Source organism: Lonchura striata, chromosome 17, assembly GCF_046129695.1.
Source record: "Lonchura striata isolate bLonStr1 chromosome 17, bLonStr1.mat, whole genome shotgun sequence".
In the NCBI taxonomy this organism is placed as follows: Eukaryota; Metazoa; Chordata; class Aves; order Passeriformes; family Estrildidae; genus Lonchura; species Lonchura striata.
The window spans coordinates 3,976,414-3,997,318 of record NC_134619.1 but is presented as its reverse complement, the minus strand read 5'-3'; the positions used below and the strand labels follow the sequence as shown (position 1 = coordinate 3,997,318).

Here is a 20,905-nt window from a genome sequence, read left to right as displayed (position 1 = left end):
ACATTCCAGCCGTGAGAACTCCTACACGCTGCCTCTAAAAATAGCGCCGAGCGCTGTAACACTGAGAAATAGATCCCCTGCCTTAGGAAACGAGTTAATGGCCTTTCTATTCCCAGTACTATCTGTTACTAAATTAAGGCCTGAGCCCGTGACCTGAACAAAGCTGCAGAGCCAGAGAAAAAGGTTTAACCATTCAGGGAATCTCTGGGTACTACTGTGAGGTTTATTATACCACTCGCATTAGATATTTCCAGTGTTAAAGCACACACGTGATTTCTACTATGCCTCCAAAACCCACTAGCACTGCAGATGGATTTCCAAGATATTTTTAACAATGAAGCATTTTTCTCCCTGATTTTTGCACTCGTTAGATGACACTGAGATGCAATCAAATCTATTTAAAATAACAGAAGTGCAGAGCTCCACCTGGCTAGGGTAGAAATGTAAATCAAATGAATTTAAAATGCTATAATGTGCTGCATTACACTGCATTACACAATTCTGTGGCGAGGCACAAAATGTAAAGAGAACAGGTCAGCTAAAATTAGTGCTGTGTCAGGGATGAGCAGCTATTTCAGTCTGCAATGTGTAAAAGGAGAACAGGCTTTCAAAAGTAGAGGGTATTCTTAGATATAGAGACACCTGCAAGAGGCTATTCATTCAGCTCTAATTCATCCATTTTAGAGTAGATATTCCTATTTTGTATTCTTGTTTTATGAAAAAGAGATAATTTTCTGTGGTGTAGTGCCTTTTAAAGATGTGATGTGATATGCAGTGAAAGAACTGCCCAGAGAAGATGTGGCTGCTCCAACCCTGGATGCCTTCAAGGCAGATTGGATGGGGCTTGGAGCAGCCTGGTCCAGTGGAGTGTCCCTGCCCATGGCAGAGGCTGGAACATGATGATTTTTAAGGTCCCTTCCAACCCAAACCCTTCTGTGATTCTACAATTCTAATTCCCAAAGAAAAGCCAAAAATAAACATTTCTGATCAAAAAATACTTTTGCAAATATACTAAATGTGTAGTCACTTATTTCTATTCACTTGGGTTCAGTGCTTATTTCCAGCTCCAAAAATAAAAGAAATAGTTCTCTTACAAAAACAAAAAAACAAAAAACCAAAAACAAAACAAAACAAAAAAAAAAAACCCAACTGAGATTTGATATTCAATGCTGGCAAAGGAATTCTAAAGCTCAGGAATTGTTACTCAGGCAGCCCAGAGAGGCTTTTCCCATCACCATCCTTCTGCCCACACAGATCCATTCATTGCTGAGGGCTGGCTTTATAAATCTCAGCAGAGATGCTCCCAGTGCTGAGGGGGCCTGTGCAGAGCTGGAATTCATTCTGAGCTCTGCGTGACACTAAAGCATCTCCCTGGGTTCAGAATGAAGCAGGGACTGCACAGTGGGGTTCAAGAGATGCTTTCTTGGCTGTGAGTTCAGCTTTCTGTTCAGCAAGGACACAGGTGACACCTGGGCTGTGAGTTTAGTTCATTTGCTTTTCATGCTTGGTGGGAAGCCAGCAGTGTTTCTATGGTTAAAGGACTTGGAAAATCAAACCAAAAAATTACAACAAAATTTTAAGAAAGTGCTGGCTTTCAAGTTTGCTTTTTAAGTATTACTTTTATCTCAGAAACAACTCCCTAAAGGAGATAAGAAATCACTTTTTGAAATCTTGCTGAGATTTGCTTTAAAGTTACAGTGGTTGTACTTTGCAATATGCTTCTCTATTTTTACCAGAGTTGTACAAATGTGAATTCTGAGTCCATAAAAGAACTTCTGACAGGAGTACCAATTATGAACATCAATTAAAACTTAAAATTGCACAAACCCTTATTACAGCTGGAGGAGGTTGTGGGGATTTCACTGAAAGGCTTTTATACTGCTACAGCTATACAGGATGCTCAGCTTTTATTATAATGGCAGAAGTAAATAAAATGGAAGTGGTTCTGATCCCAGCTGAACCTGTATAAAGCCTGAGCAACTCAACAGAAGTCAATAAATTTGCTCCATGCTGGGAGCTCTTTAAATGAGATACAAATCTAGACCAGTATGTTTAGCTGGTATTCAGGAAGTATCTTTAATTCTGCTTTATCTTCTTTCTGCTTTATCTCTCTCTAAGCTTATTATATGAATGTATTCAAACTTTTTTATTATTAAAACTGGTCAGTTTAACCCAGATTAAGGATGTAACCAGCAACACTTCAAAAAAGTAAACACAAAGGAACAGATTTTTTCAGTGGAGATCAGCTTTTCCTTAGCCAGGGGAAAAAAAAAAAAAAACCAAAAAACCAGATTTTCAGAGATCTTCATTACTGACTCTTGAAAATCTGTCTCCACATAGCTCAGGATCTTGGGTTACTGCATTTTCCTGCCTCTCTGGTAGATGACAGGTGAAGTTTGGCCAAGTTCACCCACTCATGTTGCAAAGAGGTTTCCTTTTTCTCCCTGAGCTGTGCACATGCAAAATAGAGCTCATTTTACTGTGTGTGATCTGTGCATTGGAACTGTACAGAAAACACTGCTAAATATACACTGCCTGTGGAATCCCTTTGTGTGAAAACTGAAATGAAATCCCAAATCTCTTCAATGGCAAGAGCATAAGGTTTTTCCCTAGGAATCACTAAGTTTTGAGACACAAAATTTTAGGTAACACAATGCTGATGACTTTTCGCCTAGTGAATTACAATCACATGGTTAAATACAAATCACACAGTGTAGGCAGCACTGCTTGTGTGACAGATTCCTGTGGCTTTATCTCTTATGCTTGCTTAATGAGAACCTATAGTTCACATCACTCTGGATTTTGTCTTTCAATGCTAAAGAGAATAAATAGCAGATGGATTCCCCCTTTTGAGATCCATAGTGGAGACAATTTCAAAGCTGTCTCTCACCTTCCCCTAATTCAGCAGTTTTAAGGGAAGGGATTATGTTCATCACTTGTTTGATCCCTTGGAAACACTCAGGAAAAGAGTTGCAAGTTTTGCCTTGTGAATTTGAGAGATGCTGAGAACACTCCCCTGTGGCAGCACCTGTAACAGGCCAGGGACTGTCCCTCTAATAATTCTGAAATCTCAGGCTGATCCTTGACTTGGTTTTGGAAGGTCTCCAGTGACACGAACAAAGTGACCTGGGAAGAATCACATCTCTGCAAGGATGCTTCCCCCTGCCACTCTATTGCCAGTGCTATTCAGTGTTTGCCCTGAAAATCCATGTCTTGAGAAATGTCACTCCAATTCTCATGGCACTGTGACACTAGGATTGTATTCCCCTCTCAGACACCAGTAACAGTGGGATCAGAATGAAAATTATTTGAAAGCCTGAACCTGAACGGTTCTTTTTGTCCTCAGATTGCAAGTCTATGTGAAAAAATAGAACTTTTAGGTACAGAAATGATCCCAGTGAATTAATTTGTCTATTCCAAAATAATATGTTCTGGAAATGCAATCACTAACTTCAACAGACATACAAAAAATATTTTAGAAAAAGAGAATACTCACGTTTCAGTATATTCCTTCTTTCTAGCTCCTCAACAGCAGGTCTTTGGCTGAGTCGCCTGCGGAAAAACACCAAAATCACATTTTGTACCATGCCTGTGCTTTGGAAAGTCTGTAGAATTCTGACTTCTGGTTGGTGTTTTCCTCAGGAGGGAACTACAAAATCTCTCTCCAGGACTCGTGAAGAAGGAAAAAAAAAAAAAAAGAATCCTGGCAGAGAATTCTTTCTTATATTGTTTTTCCCAAACGCTAGGAATGCAGGTAAAAGTTCTCCTCTAGTTCACTCTGCTGTCAGTGAAACGCTTCCTCGGAACCTGCATCCTTTTCATCACACTTTCCAGACAGTCAGCTGGAACCAGCACTCTCCAGAGGTAAAAATTCACTCTCAAGGTGGTTATCAAAGGAGTTTCACAGTGATCTTCTGCCTCTATCACTGCCTTCACCTCTTAATCACACACAGCAGCACGTTTCCTTTTCTCTACTCGCACCAGCGGAGCATCCTGACAAGAGGCAGGCTGGGCAGAAATGAAGATTTTCTGTGATTTCCCGAGTCCTCATCCCCCAGCTCTGCTCCTGCCTGCCGAGTGCAATTCGTGTGCTGCTCACAGCCCGGCTGTCTGCACGGAGTGTCTTGCTTCCACCTCCCCTTTTCAGTAGTGCTGCCTCAGGATTGACTCCTCAAATCATATGATCGGTGCCACAGCGATTTCATTGCGCATTGGAAATGAGCCTCCCCCACGAGGCGCTGGGGCATCTGCAGAGATCTCAGGTAATTGGAGCCCTCCCCTAGGCACACACACACTCACACACTCACACACACATTTCATGTCAGAATCCAGCCAGCAGATGGGAAAGAGTTCCCGATGCTTTCCTGGCAAGGCTGAGGATTCTCATCCCCTGCTCCCAGCAGATGTTGCCAAGCCGGAGATGAAGTTACAGACACAAAGAAACACTCAGAGCAGGGACCACACTGCAAACTGCTGCAGTTATTCCTCTGCTGGGCATGTACATGAATAACTATAAAGTCATGCTGTTACAGGGTCTACATTTTATCAAATATGGAAAAAATGAATTGTTAACACACTGGGAAAAAAAAAAAAAAAAACAGTAAAATCACCTAATCCTAATTTTTTCTTGTTTTGTAAGCCCTACCCAAATATACCTTCCAAATCAGCTCTGTAGTCATATGTTATCAGACCACCCTTTTATAATTACACTCTCTGGAAAAACTCTCATCTTTGGTAACAGGAAGCACCACAACTACTGCACCAAATTCACACCAACAGAAAATGTAGATAGGTGAGCTCTTGTGCAGAAACACCTACAGCCTAATTCTCCCTTCCTAAAGCTTTGTATCACCTAAGGCTTTTCTCCTGACCTATGGGTCAGATACTCCAGCAGCAGAAGTTGCAATAATCCCAACTGAAACAGGAATGATGCTGAAACTAAAGGCTTTAAACTAGTATTTCAAATTCGTGTTTCCCTTGGACTCCTCCCTCATTTCCATGCATGTATCAGAAATTACACAAGTCTGGCTAGGTTTTGTTTGAAACAGATAAAGTGCATTTTGTAATATAATGCCTTGGAGAACTCCTCTGCAAACGAAAGGTCCACCTGACCTGCTGCTCATATGCCTCTCTCTCAGACATTCTTAATTACAGCCCTGCCATGTGAGATTGATAGATTCTCCCAAATCTGTACATTAGATTTCAGAGGCCCCTTTTAAACTATGAGATTAAAAGCCTAACAGAATTATTAGAACTGTATGAGAATGCAAATGTATATGAATATTCTGTGATTCTGGGTAAATGCTCTGTATTTATATATAATATGTATGATGGTTGATTATTTAAACTCCATGTCCCTTTTGGCTTTGATAAATACATGTAAGTGCTCATTTTTCTGTGCACACCCTCAGCATACACCCAGCAGAAGGCAAAGGTGCAGACAAACACAGGAATATGTGCACATGAGAGCATTGCAGGGGTTTATCCTGGGCTTTTCAGAGACACAGACCACACTCCAAACTTTGCGTCACAGTCACAAGACTAGACACGGACTTTGGTTAAAAATAAATTTCTAACAGGGTTTCAGGAAGGTGGGGACAGAGTGAAAACACCAAGGACAGCAAGAATCACAATCAAACGAGAAGTGGCAAAAACCTCTGACAATGTTGTTATCAAGGCCTGGGGACATTTCGGGTCTGTTTGTAATTTCTGCTGTTCAGGAGAAGCCTCTCTGTGCCCAGAAAGAACTTTCACTTCCTTTCTGCTGTGGGGTGGCTGGGCCTGGGGAGCTGCTGAAGGTGAAGGGCTCCAGATGCCCTGACAGTGACGGGTCACGGGGGCTGGAGCAGGGCGTGGGGCTACACCGCTCTGCTGAGCTGGCCCGGGGGCACCTGGGGCTCCAGCCCCCCTTTCTGCAGGACTTCACTGCAGGCACACACTCTGCTGTGACCACGGTGGGCTGTGGCTGAGCCTCACCCCCCGTGGGCTCAGCTGTGCAAAGCAGGAGAGCAGAGAGGAGTGCCCAGGTGTGCTGAGCAGCCACACAGGAACAGGGCACACAGGTGCAACGCATCAACGTGAGGGGATAAAAGGGTGGGCCGAAGAACACCAAGGGCAGACCCAGCCTTCTGAAGAGGTGTGGTGGGACTCTGTGTGGGCTGCAGCCTTCTGAAATTGTATGGGAACGCTCTGGGTACCGTGGCCATCTCAAGTGTGACACATACTGTGACATTTTATCACTGGTGAAGGGACTCCACTGCCCTGTCTGGTCCCCCTCAGAGCGAGACCCCCTGGCCGCTGCAGGGCAGAGCCCGCCCTGCCCGAGCTGCTGTGGGGATGGCGGGGGGACCCCACAGCGGGGTCTGGCAGCCCCAGGAACACCTGCAGGACCTGCCTGCAGGCAGCCAGAGCGAGGCAAGGACAGACATCTTCTGAGGAATCAGCAGAGCACCGGTCACCCCTGTGAAAATCCCTCCTGAAGGAGCTCTAATGTAAGAAACCATTTCAGGTGAGATTGTGCCTCTGCTTGGGTGAGCTTTCCTCTTTGTGCTGCAGGCTCTGAGCAACAGCTGCTCTATTCTGGATATTTTTTTCATGATTTCCCTGAAATCCTGTCTCTGGCAGAAGCAGAAACACACCCTGTGTGCTGAGCTCGGTGTGTTCCCTCAGAAGGGACTGTCCATCCCTCGGGAATGCCACCACACCTCAGGGACACCTGGCCTGGGGACGTGGCCCCGGCTCCCCTCAGCGCCAGGAGCACAGCCAGAACAGGTCACGGAGAGACTGAGGAACCACAGAAGGGATGCTCATATCTCATCTTCAAAGGAAACAAACTCCAGCTGAATAACAATTACCAGCAGACTGCAGAGCAGGGGAGAACCACACCGGTGTGAGGTTCTGGAGGATGAAACAGGCGCCTGCCATGAAGGAGCCTTTGTGAAGGCTGAGCCCTCAGTAATTATGGATGGTCCCTGCGGATTTTGCAGAGAGAATTCTGTATGAGGCAGGTGATTTTGAATCAGAGTTCTGCCTCGTTTCCTGTGGATCCAGCGCAGTCCCTGCCCCTGGGTGAGGAGGGCTCACCAGGGCCAGCCTGGCTCTTGTGCTGCCCAGCAGCCATGGCTGGAGGTGACATTGGAAGGCCTGAGGTGGACAGGAGGCTCCAGCACTGCTGCAACACAGCGTGGTCCTGGCTGGGTGAGTCTTGTGCTTTTCATTCCTGTTCTTTTTTCACCCAGGGACTTACAGCCCCACGTGGACTCACCTCAGCAAGGTGACTGCGAGCTCCATGGGGAACACTCACGTAATCCACCACTTCTGTTGTGTGACAGTAATGATTTCCTTTCAGCTGGTTTGGATAGCTATTTCTTGCTTCTGGGAAAAACAGCCAATTAATGCTCTTATGTTCTTGGGTGTTATGAAAACCTAGGTTTGGGCATTTCTGTGCTGCCTGGTGAGGCAGGAGTGCTCCCTCTGAGCAGCTGTGGGGCCAGCTCTTTTGGGGAAGGTCTTGAAAATGCTTGAGTTACTTGCAGGTTGGTCCTACCTCTGTCCAGCTTCCCCCCCAGTGTCACTGGAATTGCCATGGTCTCATATTAAGAGTGCTCAGTCCAGGATTTTGCTTCCCTGTTAGTTGAACCAAGAGATGCCAAGAGCAGCCGTGAGTGCTGAACATGAAACTAGTAAGTGTGTGGGGGTAAAAGGGGATGGATACAACACTTTATGTGCAGCTATTTCTCATGTTCAGAAAAATTGCAAAGATTGTTACTGCTGTTCTGTGCAAAGTGAGCATAAACCTTCAAGCAGCAGGTATTCTGCAGTGGCTTGAAGCTTGGGGAGTGTTCTGGGTGTATTTTCAGAATACATTCTACCTTTAGAATGCTTTCTCCAGTAATTTGGGCTCAGAGAGATGATAACATACATTTATTATAATCTCTGAGAAGCCAAAGACTTTGCTTGCTCCCATGTTCTCCCAGTGTTCCTCCTGGGGGTGAGAGGAGCAGGTCAATGCAAGTTATCTCAGTCACCTGTGCTTCTCCCCAGAACACCCTGCAGGTACAGCCAGCTGGGTCTCAAGGCACCTCAGGTGCTCGGAGTTTGCACATGGCCTCGAGGTGTTTGTTTTCCCAAGGTGCACATGGGAATCCTCTGATGTCCATGAGCTCCCTCGGCTCCCAGAGGGGCAGGGGAGCTGTGGTGCCTGCCTTTTCCTTTGGTGAACGTGTGTGGTGTGCAATTGCAGCAAAACAGGCTTCCCTCTGCTATCAGAGCCCTGCCAGGATCATGCTGGACATGAGCACAAGTGCAGATGTGGATTTGGAGTCTGGGGGAAGCCACAAATGGCTCTTCCCCTCTGAAGCAAGGTCACGTTTGTGAACGCAGCCACTCGCACACATGCCTCTGACTGCTGATCAGGAGATCAATATTTGCTTCACACTGCCAGATTGTCTCCTTCTCCCTGAAGGGAGTGAATGTCTTGGGACCACTGTTTACACAAGGACTGATCATATTGGGCAGTTACAGGCGACTGAGTGCTCAGCAGGCTGAGATCTGCATGTCACCAGCACCCAGGGCTGCTGTCAGACGGGCAATGCATCAATGTGTCCTGGGAGCAGGAGCTGCTGCCAAGTCCTCTGCCCTCACAGTTACCCTCAGCAGTGTCTGCTTTGTCCCTTGTGGGAGCTGCATCCTAGCAAAGCCACCACAGGCTGAGGGTTTGCAGGTGTGGGGCACAGACTGGCTGATGAGAGGCCAATTTGGGACAGGTACAGGTCCCTGTGTGCATACGAGGCTGTGCTGCCTTCCCATACCTCAGTCCTTCCTTCCTCTCCTCTTCTTAGTCTGTATCTCACCTTCCTGGCTGACTCAAGCAAGCATTCAAGCAGAATCCAGTGAAAAACAGCTCAGGTTTCTGTGGTTTCTTATCTGTCCCCAAAATGTGTTCCTGTTCTCCAAATATATTTTTTCACAGAATCTGTTGCACAGTATCTGTGTGTATGATTGTCACAAAACTGAATTTATTTTGGATTTGTAGCTGAAGCCTAAAGTTCCACTTTGGAATCCTGTTGCTGGTGTTAGTAAGATCCATGTGATTCTGATGATCCTCTCCAAAGAGAGGAGTGAACTGGGTAGACTTGGACACGTGCATGTGCCTGTGGGCCCTGGACTGACAAGGGAGCAATCAATCTAGCCATCAGTAAATGAGCTGTAGCCAGCAGCAGCTGCATTGATTGTTCCTCATGTCAGGTGGTTTTGCAGATGAGTTGGGAAGGGAGGTGGTGGGAAGGATCCCTCTCACAGCCCAGGCTAAGGGAGGAGAAATGGGAGTGCCCTGGTTTTACTTCTCATAAAGCTGCTTGTGTCTGCTGCCCATCAGGAGGCTCTGCCTCTTAAATAGGCATCTCTGTTGCCAGAACATCATGTTCAATTCAACAAGAAATTTATTTTCATCCTTCCTATAAGTAGCTGTAAAGAAGACGTGTGCCAGGGCTTTGAGTCACCCACGCACTGCACTGTGCCTGCTTGCAATGTACAATTATGGGTAGTAGTAAATCTGTGGTGGGAGGGACTTCTCTGTTACTGCCTGTACAAAATTAGAAGGCAGACACCGAGACACAAACTTGTTTTTACCCCAAGGTAATTCTGGATCATGTAAAAAGTGGGAATTGATGTGCCAGCATTTCCTGTAACAGGAAAATCATAGAATTGGGGTAGTTTGAGGTGGAAAGAACCTTTAAAGGCATCTTGTCCAATGTCCCTGTGATGAGCAGGGACATCTTCAAGTAGATCAGGTTGTTCAGAGCCTCATCCAAGCTGACACTGAATGTTTCCAGGAATGGGACATCCATCACCTCTCTGAGTAACCTGTTCTAGTGTTTTACCATCCTCACTGTAAAAATACCTTTCTCATATCTAATCTAACCCAACCTTCCTGCAGTTTGAAACCATTCCTCCCTGACCTATCACTATCTGCCCATGTAAAAGGTTGCTCTCCCTATTTTTTTAGAATCCTCTTTAATCTTTGGAAGGTCCCAACATTGTCTCCTTAGAAGCTTCGTGTCCCTAGGCTGAACAACCCCAAAGCAGAGGTTTTCAAGCCCTTGCAGCATCCAGGAGTATCATCCTAAGAGCAGTTGCTGACCTTCTCTGGCAGTAGGGAGATCAGGGCAGTGTGAAAAGGGTGAGCTAGTTTGCTAAATACTGTGAGTTGCATTCTTTAAAGTCGCCTGATATTTGTGTCTCTGTGCCATCATGTACTATATTTTGCATCTAAATAAGAAAACTGCAGATAGACACAGAGGCTATAAATGTTGCCTTAATTACATGTGTTATTTATTTGTTTGGCCTTTAGTGCTGTCTGGATTTTCAAAGCTGCAAATCGGCAAGAGTTCAGTTAATTATGTTGTCACTCATCTAGCAGGCAATTACAGTTGTCCATCATTATCATTTCTGTGATAGGAGCCCTGTAAAGAGTTCAGATTTCAGCTGAAATAGAAACCACACACTTGCCCAGCATGACCCTTGTACCATAACCCACTGTCCCTGGAGGACCTGCCCTGGGATGGGTTTGTTATTGCACAGGGCTGTGAGTGCTGTGTGGGCTGAAACAACAACACAGCCAGGATCTGTGTCAGAGGATTCAGGTGGAGAAGCCTTGAGAGTGACCACTGCTCTCACCACCTGTGAAAGCCCTGCTGCATTTGACCTTTGGGTGTCTAATGTCACAAGGTGTGAGGAAGAAAGGCCAGGCACAGCTGGGAGCAGATCCGGACCCAGTTCAAAGACCTGCTGCAAAGCTCAGGGCAGCTGCTGAGCATCCTGCCACCACCTTCAGCAGGCTTTTGCTTTAAAATCTCTCTCCACATTCAGATAAGGACTCTTGGAGGATGCTGTTGCATATTGTGGGACCAACATAATATAAATTTAAAAATAACACCTTTAAATTTAATCTGAGTTATTAGTTAATATGCAAGAACTAGCATGCTGGCATGGGGTTTAAATGTAATAACTGCTTATTTCAAAGCAGCAGCTTCCTCATCTCTCTTCTACCCGATTCCCCACTCTGTGGTTTAACAGAGCTGCTGGATAGTGGATCTGTCCTGTTTGTGATAGAATTACAATATTTAGTCATTTGGGTGATAAAAGTACAATGGGTTGTTCAGCCAAAGACATGTTCCCTGTCTGTAGTTTGATGAGTGTCTTGTTCAGGAGCAATGTCAGTGTGAGCAGCACTGTTCTCATCAACAGCACCTTGTTCTCACTTCTGCTCTGCCTTGCAGCTGGGCAAAGAGCTGGTTTGGGGAATACTTTCAAACTAAAAATAGCTCAGCAAAGCAAAGTGCTGAAAGAACACACTCTTCAAATAACAGAGTGAGCGGCACAGCTCCCAGTGCCCCTCCTCTGCTGAAGGTTGAGGAGAGCTTCAGACTGGGTATAAAATGGGTATTGGAGGGTCTTCCTGCAGAAACAAAGTGCTGAGTATGACCTGGTCACTTTATGGAGGTCACTGAAAATGGTTAATGACATTTCATTGTAAAGCAAGAGGTTTTCTTTCTTTTTTTTCCCCCTTTCTTTTCTCCTCTAAAATGGGAATAAAACTCTGGAACCCTGTGTTCCCACAGAACAAAAAAGGAAAAAGCAATCTACTGCTGAAATGATGCTCAAATCTACTCTGATAGCAACCATATGAGCAGCAGGAGGGAGTCTGAAAGAACCAGCAGAGGTAAATCTCAGCCCAGTGGTGAGGACTGAGACTTTCCTGTCCTGGTGACAGTTCCATGCTCCTGGGTGCTAACTGGATTATGATAAAAAAATAAGAAAATTGGGGGGAAAGATAAGAAAATAAAAAAGCTAGATTTTTTTACTTCACTGTCTGAGCAATCCCTAATACAATGTTTATGCCTGTTCTCTAGGGAGGCTAGGGCTGACTTGTCAGCCACCTTTGTGCCCCGTACAAAATGAAATGTCTGTAGGCTCGTGACTCAATTTCCTGGGAAGCCAGGAGTGCAATTCCAGCCATGGCAGCCAGCAAGGACAGGGACAGGATAACAGAGACATGTCAGTTCAGTCTGTAGCTCTAGCTCTGTTTCAGAAGGCAACAAACAGATATTGTTCCTGGATGGACGTGTCTGAGAATGCCCTGGCCTCAGCTGGGATGCTCAGGGCTGCACTAAGATCCTGCAGTACTGTGCACTTAATCCATAAACAGTTGCCCCTACAACAGATGCCACTGCAATGTGCAGCTGTGGGATTTGGGTCACCGGAAGAAACCATAGCTGGATTTGCAGAGAGCAGACAAAGTATTGGTGTGTGTGAGCTGTCAGCTGGGTGTCAATTCTCTTCCTTCCCCTCACTCCATCCAAAGGGATTTGAGTGGCCCTTCCTGCCACCGGTGTGAGCTGCTGGGAATGTCCCCATGAGGTATGAGTTCCGGACAACATCCTTCCCTGTCACCTGGAGGCACATACCAAGGACCCTTTGGCAATCTGCAAAGTCTGGGAGGTGACAACCTCTGCAAGGTGTCTTTGCAGTGAGGATTTACCCCAGACCTGGGGGTATGGAGCTGTGAACCTCCTAATCCAGCAGCTCCAGGCAGGAGGGGACATGCTGTGGCACTTTTTGCAAACCCTTTGTAGTGTCAGGCTTGATACCAAGCAGCAGCTTTCTGAATTACTGAAGTAAATCAAGGCAAATGCAGCACTCTGAGTACTCTGTGTAATCCCTGAAGGAGAAACCAAAATGACAGCAATTTTTGGAGCTGCAGATGCTGCTGGGACAGGCAGGCCCTGCTGGGAGGTGTGTGTGGCTGCACAGCTGCTGCCAGGCTGCAGGAACCTCGCTGGGAACGCTCCCCCTGGCAAGGCAAGCACTGTAGTTCTCGCCTGTCACTCACCCACACAGCCTCTCCAAAGGATGGGATATCCCTGCCTGCAGACAGCATTTCACCATCTGCTGTACATTTTCTGTTCCTCTCGTGCACACTCTTGTTGGCCCAGTGTTTTCCAGGGCAGAGCCAGACCAACAGTTTGGCCTCACACTGTCACCAACCTCAGCTGGCCAGAGCCACACCAGCCTTTGCCCACAGCAGGCTCTGAATACTGCTCTTTACTGCACTCTTATTTGCTTTTAATATTTTGCCGCTTTCAAAATTTCTCTTGCGGTTATCTGTTGATTTTTCAATACAAAGAGTGTTCCTGCTCTCAGTGCAGAGTGAAATGAGAAATTCCATTAACAGCTCAAAGATGTGGTCCAAAAAGTCTGTAGGGGGGTGTGAGTCCCCTGGTCTCAATCATCAATTTTGTACTTCTTAACAGCAGCAGCTCTCACAGTGCTCTGCAAAACTGGTCTACGTGGTTATCTCTGTTTTACAGAATAGGAGAATGTGGCAAACTCTCTTGTCTGAAAAAACAGATTTGCAGCCTCTCTGGGAATTTATTCACTTCCCTCCGCAAGTGGTATTTCAGTAATTCTGTTTTTCTTTGTTTTCTAAATTGGACAGGGTGAGAAGTATGACTTGCCACTTGATGCCAATGTGCCACTGCAGACAGGCTAACTTACAGGAAAATACAGGCAGGATTTGAATTTTAAAATGTCATCCTCATATTGTCTGCTTTTCCCCAGAGCTTTCTGGGACCCTCCTTAACTTTGTTTAGGATCCTGTCTTTAGTTATGGTCACGAAAATCCAAATAGAATTTGCTCACTAATTTCACATAGAACAGAATATTCTGATCTTCTGAGAACTGAATAAAATGTAAAAATTCAATTATGTAACATCATGTTTGGACATTACAGCTGTGATTTGTTGTGGTACAACACGAACTGTCACTGCCAATGCTCAAGGCTGCCACACAAAACCTTTGTGAGTGCTCTCAGAAAGGATCCCATGGTGCCACCTCCATGATTGTCCTCAGAGTTGTTCCCTGCCTGAGGAGGGACTGGAGGTGGGGAAGGGCAGGCAGAGCTGTGGGAGCTGGCAGTGACTCCCAGAGCTCAGACAGGTCCTGGCTCTGTGCACACACCCTCCCTCAGAGCCATTTTCCTGCCTTTTGCAGCTGCTCCTGTCACTGCAGCTGATGCACAGCAAGTCCCAGCATCGCAGTGCACCAGAACTCCTGCCAACCCTGAGCCTCCTGCTCCCATCGCCCCTAGACCCAAGCTTGGCATTTCCACACACATCATTCATTCACTGTTACCTTTTTCCTTCATGGTGTAAACAGGCTGAGAAAGGGATTTCTGTAAGCTTAACTGCATGATGCCCATAAATAAAACTTCCCTTACCACATCAGTCCTGGTTTGTTTAACCTTCTCCTGAGGAGGATTTTTCCCCAGCTGGGTGGTATTTGGAAGTGCTGCAGCCACTCCCAGTGATGATTATAACAAGGCTGCAGTGTAGCCTGGCCAGAATATGGCTTTTGTAGACATCCTCAAATTAGGCTGATCTGTGTGCAACAGGCCAGCTGTTTTCTGCAGAGACTGCTGAGAGGGCCTGGCTTTGATTTTTTTTTTTTTTTAACATAATTTCTGAGAAACTAATGAAGTATTAATTCATTCAGAATTTAATTTGCTTAATGAATATGATCATCTCAAGCAAATGACACTAGTGGCTCATCTGTGAGCCACGTAGTCTTGGTTTTGAGAGGTTTTCTTTCCTGCAGTGAGGCACTCAGGTTTTACTCTGCTCTTTGTTTCTTGCCTGTATGCTGTATAGTGACTGACACATCTTTGAAAAACAATGGTCTAACTAGACTGTAGTACCTGGTTGTAATATCATTTAAGACTCGGATTTTGCCAACTTGCTGGTTGTTTCCCAGTTGCCTTGTTATCCTCTGCATAAGTGGACTTTCAACAGGAGGAGGTCCTCAGCTTCCAGAGGTGTGGTCCATTTCTTCTTAATTTTACTGGATAAAACCATGAGCATGGTCTTATAAACCTGGTTTATATAAACCTGGGAGTCCTTGGTTTTATTTGTTTGTTTTCTGGTGTGTTGTATGTGAGAGCTAAAGGAAAAGATAGAAAATAAGAGTGCTTTCCAGGAAAAAAAAAACACTCTGCAGAGTCTGGGGAGGTCAAGGAAATGTGCTGGCCATTTGGCTGAGTTAATTATCCTGAAAAACAGATACTGAAGGAAATTTGCAGTACTCCCAAGACCTGGTTATACAGCTGCAGCTTTCCAGCTGGGCACAAGCAATGGAATCAGAGAGACTTAGCTAGAGTCATGTTTTAATAATTGATACAATTGCACATCATCTATTGAGGAAAATCAGTGACCTTCTCTTCTGACCTGTTTTCTCTCCTTCCCCCACTTCCTGTTTTCTAAATATTTATTTCTTTCATTTTTCTCCCCCCTCACTTTCTCTGAAGTTATTTCAAAAATGTAGGAACTGTGCTAGACTGACCCAGTTTTCTCCATAAGAAAGCAGCAAACTCAAGCTGTGATTCCTGAAGGAATTGAGATCCTGAATGAACCAGGCTACAGAAGCTGTGCTCAGAGCTGCAGGAGGAGGGAACTGTAGTAACTCACAGAATCTGGTGAACCAGAAACTGCAGGGTATGAATTACAGTTTCCTTGGATCACATGTGCTGAGAGACAGTTTTCTTGGAAGAGAGCCCAAAAATATGATCAAGTTCTTCATGTGAAAGCACAGGTGATTCATCTGAGAACCCTCCATAAAGCAGGGATAGCTCAGTGCTGTGTCCCAGGGACAGTGTGTGCAGCTGTGGCTCTGCACACTAAGGAGCTTTTTCTTCTCCAAACCAAGCCACATTTCAGATTTTCTGGGAGAAGTGACCATTTAGGTATCCTGCAGGCAATTCACTGCAACAGTTATGGTGATGACACTCATCGATATCCAGTCTGCCTATAAATTTGGTTAGGTTTAAAAGGCAAGTGGGAGGAGAACCAACACAATATCCAAAATTTACCCCTATTCTTTTGTTCTCAAATGCTTTAAAGTGGCACATCCAAAATGGATGTGTTAAAAAAAAAAAAAAGCAGCCTTTTCTGGCTGAGACTGTGCTTACACAGTTCACAGCCTTTCAGATACACACTGTCCATCCCATCTGGCTTCTGTTCCAACAAAGTGCAGTAAGTGCTTGGCTTTAAATGCAGAAAACATTCTTCCTGAATTTCATTAATAGATCTAACCCAAAAAACCATAAGCCTAAATCCTCTCAGTGACACAGTGACCATGCCTATACAAAGTGAGGGCTGGCACTGTGAATGCCTGAATCCCTCCCTGCCCAGCCCTTGGGCTATCAGGAGCTCACAACTGTTACAGCACCTTGTTCTGGTCATCTTTTCATCCCACAACAGCACAAATCACTGTGACAACCAGAGCAGCTTACTTTGGTCTCCATCGATTAGGCTCTGCAAATTAAATTAATTTCTTTCTGTAATTACTTGTACTGCAGACCCACATGAGCTCAAGGACCTGAACCATAATCCAGTGTAAGGTGAAGCATTACTGGCATTTTATGCATTTCCTCTTTGCTTTATGACTGCTTGTCTCACCACAGGGGTAGAGCCCAGATCTTCAGGCGTGGGGAGGAGCCCAATTTCTGGGAAAGGATCTGAGCTGAGCATGTGATGCTGGTAGTGGGTGGGTTGGCAGGGCAAAACAAGTGCACTGTTTTCTTCCCAAAAAGGCTTTTTCCTTATTCAGTGATACTTGCTTAAGCAGATTGCCTGCAAGTTTATTTGTGATTATGTTCCCCTGTGATACTTATGGCTTTCTGCACTCTGATTTTTTTTTCTAGTTTCACTTGTGCCACTTAAGTCAGATCTATTCAAGGAATTGACTCTTGTGTCCCAGAAAAGGCCCCGAATATTCCTATCTCTGTTTCCACCTGCTGCTCTGCTCTTCTCTTGCCTGCTGTGCTCTGACCTGCTGCCCTAGCCTTCACTGTGCTGTGGAAAACAGGTTTGATTAGGAATTCCCAGCACTGGAGCCAGGGAACTAAAGCAGAGCAGTGTAAGGAGATAGTGTCTTCCCAGAAGACAATCTTTAATGAGCTGTGCCCTGGGAATTTGGAACTTTATGTTGTTGCCTGGCAGAATTTACTGCCTCTGCAGTGACATTGCCTCATGTGTGCACAGACTCCCCATTTTCAGCAGGAGGTGAATGCTGAATCCTCAGCAATACAGGCCTGCACTGGGAGCACCTCTGAGTGCTTGTGTTCAAACCAGGAATTAGCCCAGGACAAAGGCAGCCGTGGTTCAACCCTTTATAAATGAATTTGTGTGTTCAAAAACTCTTGTCAGATGAACTGTGGGCTGGTCTGAGACAGCAAATTGCTCATCTTGGTTCAGCTGCAGATCAAGGCTCTTGCCCAGAGCTGACTGGGTGCTCCATAATTAATTGTGCAAGTGCTGCTGAAGCAAGGAAGCACTTCTGGCTCAAGAGCTGCTGTCCAGAGGGCCTGGTATGATCACACACTCGGGGTACTCAAGTTTACTTGCTGACCAGGGATTGGTGTTAGTGAGGTTGGTTCTGTTCTTGGAGTTTAATACCTGAAAGGGAACAAACCTTTCTCAGTCCTTTAGGCAAGAGGACAGCGTTGTCAAGGTACAGCATGTACAGATGCACTTGAACCCTCTCTAGTGCTTTATTTGAACTGCACTGCATCTCCCTGGACTTGAAAAGCCATGTAAACAGGAAGGCTGAACTTACTCATTGCTTGGCGACCTTAATGACACTTAAGTCTTCTCCCTCTCCTCCTAATTTTTACCCTTGAAGGCTGTCTCGGGAACTCTGGCAGCAAGCACTAACCCCCAGCCTTGACCAGGCCAGTGCTGTCTGTCACTGTGTTCACAGCAGGGTTTCCAGCTGTGTGCCACTGCCTGACACCAAGGAAGAGCATAGGAAATATTCAGGCCTTGGGAGCTGGACTTCTTAATCCTGGAGGCAGCACCAAAAAAAAAAAAATAAAAAAAATCTCAGCTTCACTTGCACCTCCTCCATTCTTCCTACTGCTCCCCCCTCCATCCCTCACAACATCTTTCTTTTCCGCAGCCTGAAAAGAAGAGGCTGAAACTGAAAAGGGGCAAACCATTAAAAAAAAATCCCAAATCCTCACTGGGCACGTGGGTGCTGTGCACGCTCCTAATAAAATCCTGCAGCCACGAGCACGTCTGACAGCAGCCCCCAGCTGCATTGCATCTTGCTGGAGCAGAGCGAGGAGACAGGAGACTCCCCTGGCTCCCCCACGCCCACAGAATTCAATTGTGGCTCTATATTTAGCTGCTGTCTGCTGTGAGGAGCTCAGCCTTGCACACTCGCCCACGCTGAGCCCGCTGGGGTTATTTTTAGCATCAGCGAGATGCTTACCTGGATGGTTCCTGCCCAGTAATGAAATGCATTCAATTGTACACAGCTAATCAGTGCTGACAGCTGATCTGTCCTTTGTACCTGGCCCCCTGCCTTTCTGTCTCTGGCATGAATCTGTGTCAAGTCCTCCCAGCCTTCTGAAATTAGGGCAGTTCCCTAGTTTTTAGTCCAGTGACCGGGAGTTGGAGCACAGTTGGAGATTCATTAAAAAAAAACAACCTTGCTAATCCTCAGGTGAGCTTAGGCTGGGCTCAGTTCAGCATCTCCTCAACTTCTGCATTAGGACTACCAGTAGTCTGTACATTTACACACATCCCAATTTTTTCTGTGGTCAATCTAAACAAAATGTTCCCCAAAGTTCTGTGCATTCAGCCGAGTTCCCTGCCGAGTGTCTCAGTCTGAAGGGCTGATGATGCCTTTTCAGTGAGCAAAGCTGCCCTGAGACATTTCTGTGGAGAAGTGGTACTGAATGTGCTGTCCTTGGGAAGCATGGCACAGCTTTTGTGCTGTCAGTAGGTGAAACTGTCTTTGTGAATGCTCTGTGCTGGGCTGTGGTGCTGTTTTGCTTTTAGGCTGTCAGTCTGAAGTGCTTTTTGCTTGGTATTGTTCTGTCTCCAGCAGCATTGTGAACTTCACACTGTTACCTGAGGGACAAGCCAGGGTCTCATCTGAGTGTGCTTTTAGCTACAGCTGCAGTTCCTGGGTGAGTCAACTTGAAAATACTTCTCCAGGAACCTCAGGGCAGCACCACACCTACAGAGTCCAGATCTGGTAACAACTGAATAAAGATGCCTCCTCTTCTCTTTTTGTTGCCAGGAAACCTTGGTCCAGCATCATCCACTTCCCCAAGCCAATGTTTTCAATGTGGTAAAGATCAGCTTTAGGTGCTCAAGTTCTGGTTCCTCTGTGTACAGAAACCCTTTGTTCTTCCTGTCTGATTCCTCTACCCACGTTTCTGTATTTTATTCCTGTCCCCATCATCTTTTAAGTGCCACTTCACGCATCATGTGTATTTGTACAAATACAAGAAGGTGAAGCAGTACACAAAGTGAATATTACAGGTATAATCTTTTCAAGGAATTTGTACTTTCATTGAGACATTAAGTTATACTGGAGTGTATTTAACTATGGTTACGTTCCCAAGAAGCACAAGCCACCCAGACACTTCAAACATCCACTTTCTAAACAGCCAGATATCAAATTTAATTCAACAGCCTTTCCCTGAGTCACCCTTCAGTCTAGCAAGTGTTTTACTCCCCCAGGTTTCAGCTGAAACCCCTTCTAAAACAACGTGTGTCTGTGAGACAGGAAGCAGATATTGCAAATAATCGTGTCTTTTCTGCCTCGTGACACAAAGAGCTCTCAACTCACTGAATTCCATTGAGGGCTTATTATCTGTGCTCTGAACACATAATAAAGGAACCAAGACCTGTTGGAAGCCCTGTTGCCTAATGCACAGCAGAGGATTCCAAGAGTTCACCATGCTCTGGGGCACTGGGGATGCATGGATTAGTCAGAGAAGCACTACAGCATAGGGAAAACTGGAATAGTGCCATTTTGGAGGGAGGAGGAGGGAAAAGTCCATGTTTCCACGACAACAAGTGGTTGATTAAATTGGCTGGGAGCACGAAATGCAGGAAATACACTTTTCAAAAGCAGCGATGCACATAAATGAATCCTAGAATCTCTCCTCCTGCCACTGTCAGTCAATAATAAATCTGAAGCCAGTAGATTTGCACTGCTGTAAAAGTAGAATTTGTCTCAAAATACAGCATTTCTCAATCTCTCTTTTGGGATGGAATGCGTGGGAAGGTGAAGGAAAATAGGGGTTTTAGTTTTGACTTCATAAACAGTCATCAGAGTAATAGCAGAGTAGCTTTTCTCAGCAGGTTTGCAGCTGCTGTTGGAATGTGTTACAGCCAGAACCACTTAAATAATACAGTGGTTTTGAGAGGATGCTATACTTTTGTCTCCCCATTTTTAAAGCTATATAAACACCATTATTTGGTGTATTTTGCACATTATCTATGTCAGTACATCTTTCCTTCCAGAGTACAGAGTGAGGCTGTGTTAGCTGTGGGGCTGAGACAATTTGCTAGACATCTACAGACCATCAAACCTCTGCAACTGTGCTGAAAAATATCGACCCTGTTAACAACTGCCTGGTTATGTGGCATTCTTATGCAGTCAGTCATTGAATAACTACTTGCTAATCTGCCCATAGATCATTCTTTGTGCTAAACACAGATCTACAGCCTGATGGTACACGTGGATTCCTGATTTGCTGTTACCTAAGAATTGCTATTGCAGCAGCAGTGCTGCTCTTCTCTGCACAGGTAGTGGCAAAGCCCTGGAGAGAACAGACATTTCTACTGCATCCCATTTCCCAGGCAGCACTTCCCACCCCAGCACTATGTTCTTTAGCTAGAAACCTCCAAGTTGTCACACAGAGACTGTGCTGCACAAGTCCCAGTGAAATGAATGAGTGCAAACACCTGAAAAGCTCATCCAAGAATTTCACTCTTCCCAGTTTGGTTTGTTTTCCACACCAGAGCCAGGCTCTGCTCTGAGTGTGGGC

At 45.5% G+C, this 20,905-nt stretch overlaps 1 protein-coding gene across 3 annotated transcripts in view; it reads right to left on the bottom strand.

Moving 5' to 3' along the window:
• PHACTR3 (phosphatase and actin regulator 3) overlaps positions 1–20,905 on the bottom strand; it is a 98,876-nt gene that overhangs the window by 4,619 nt on the left and 73,352 nt on the right. For all 3 annotated transcript variants that reach the window (XM_021553573.3, XM_021553575.3, XM_021553576.3), the window contains exon 9: positions 3,497–3,552. In XM_021553573.3, the coding sequence (XP_021409248.1) occupies positions 3,497–3,552 (56 nt within the window). The remainder of the gene's footprint in view (positions 1–3,496; positions 3,553–20,905) is intronic.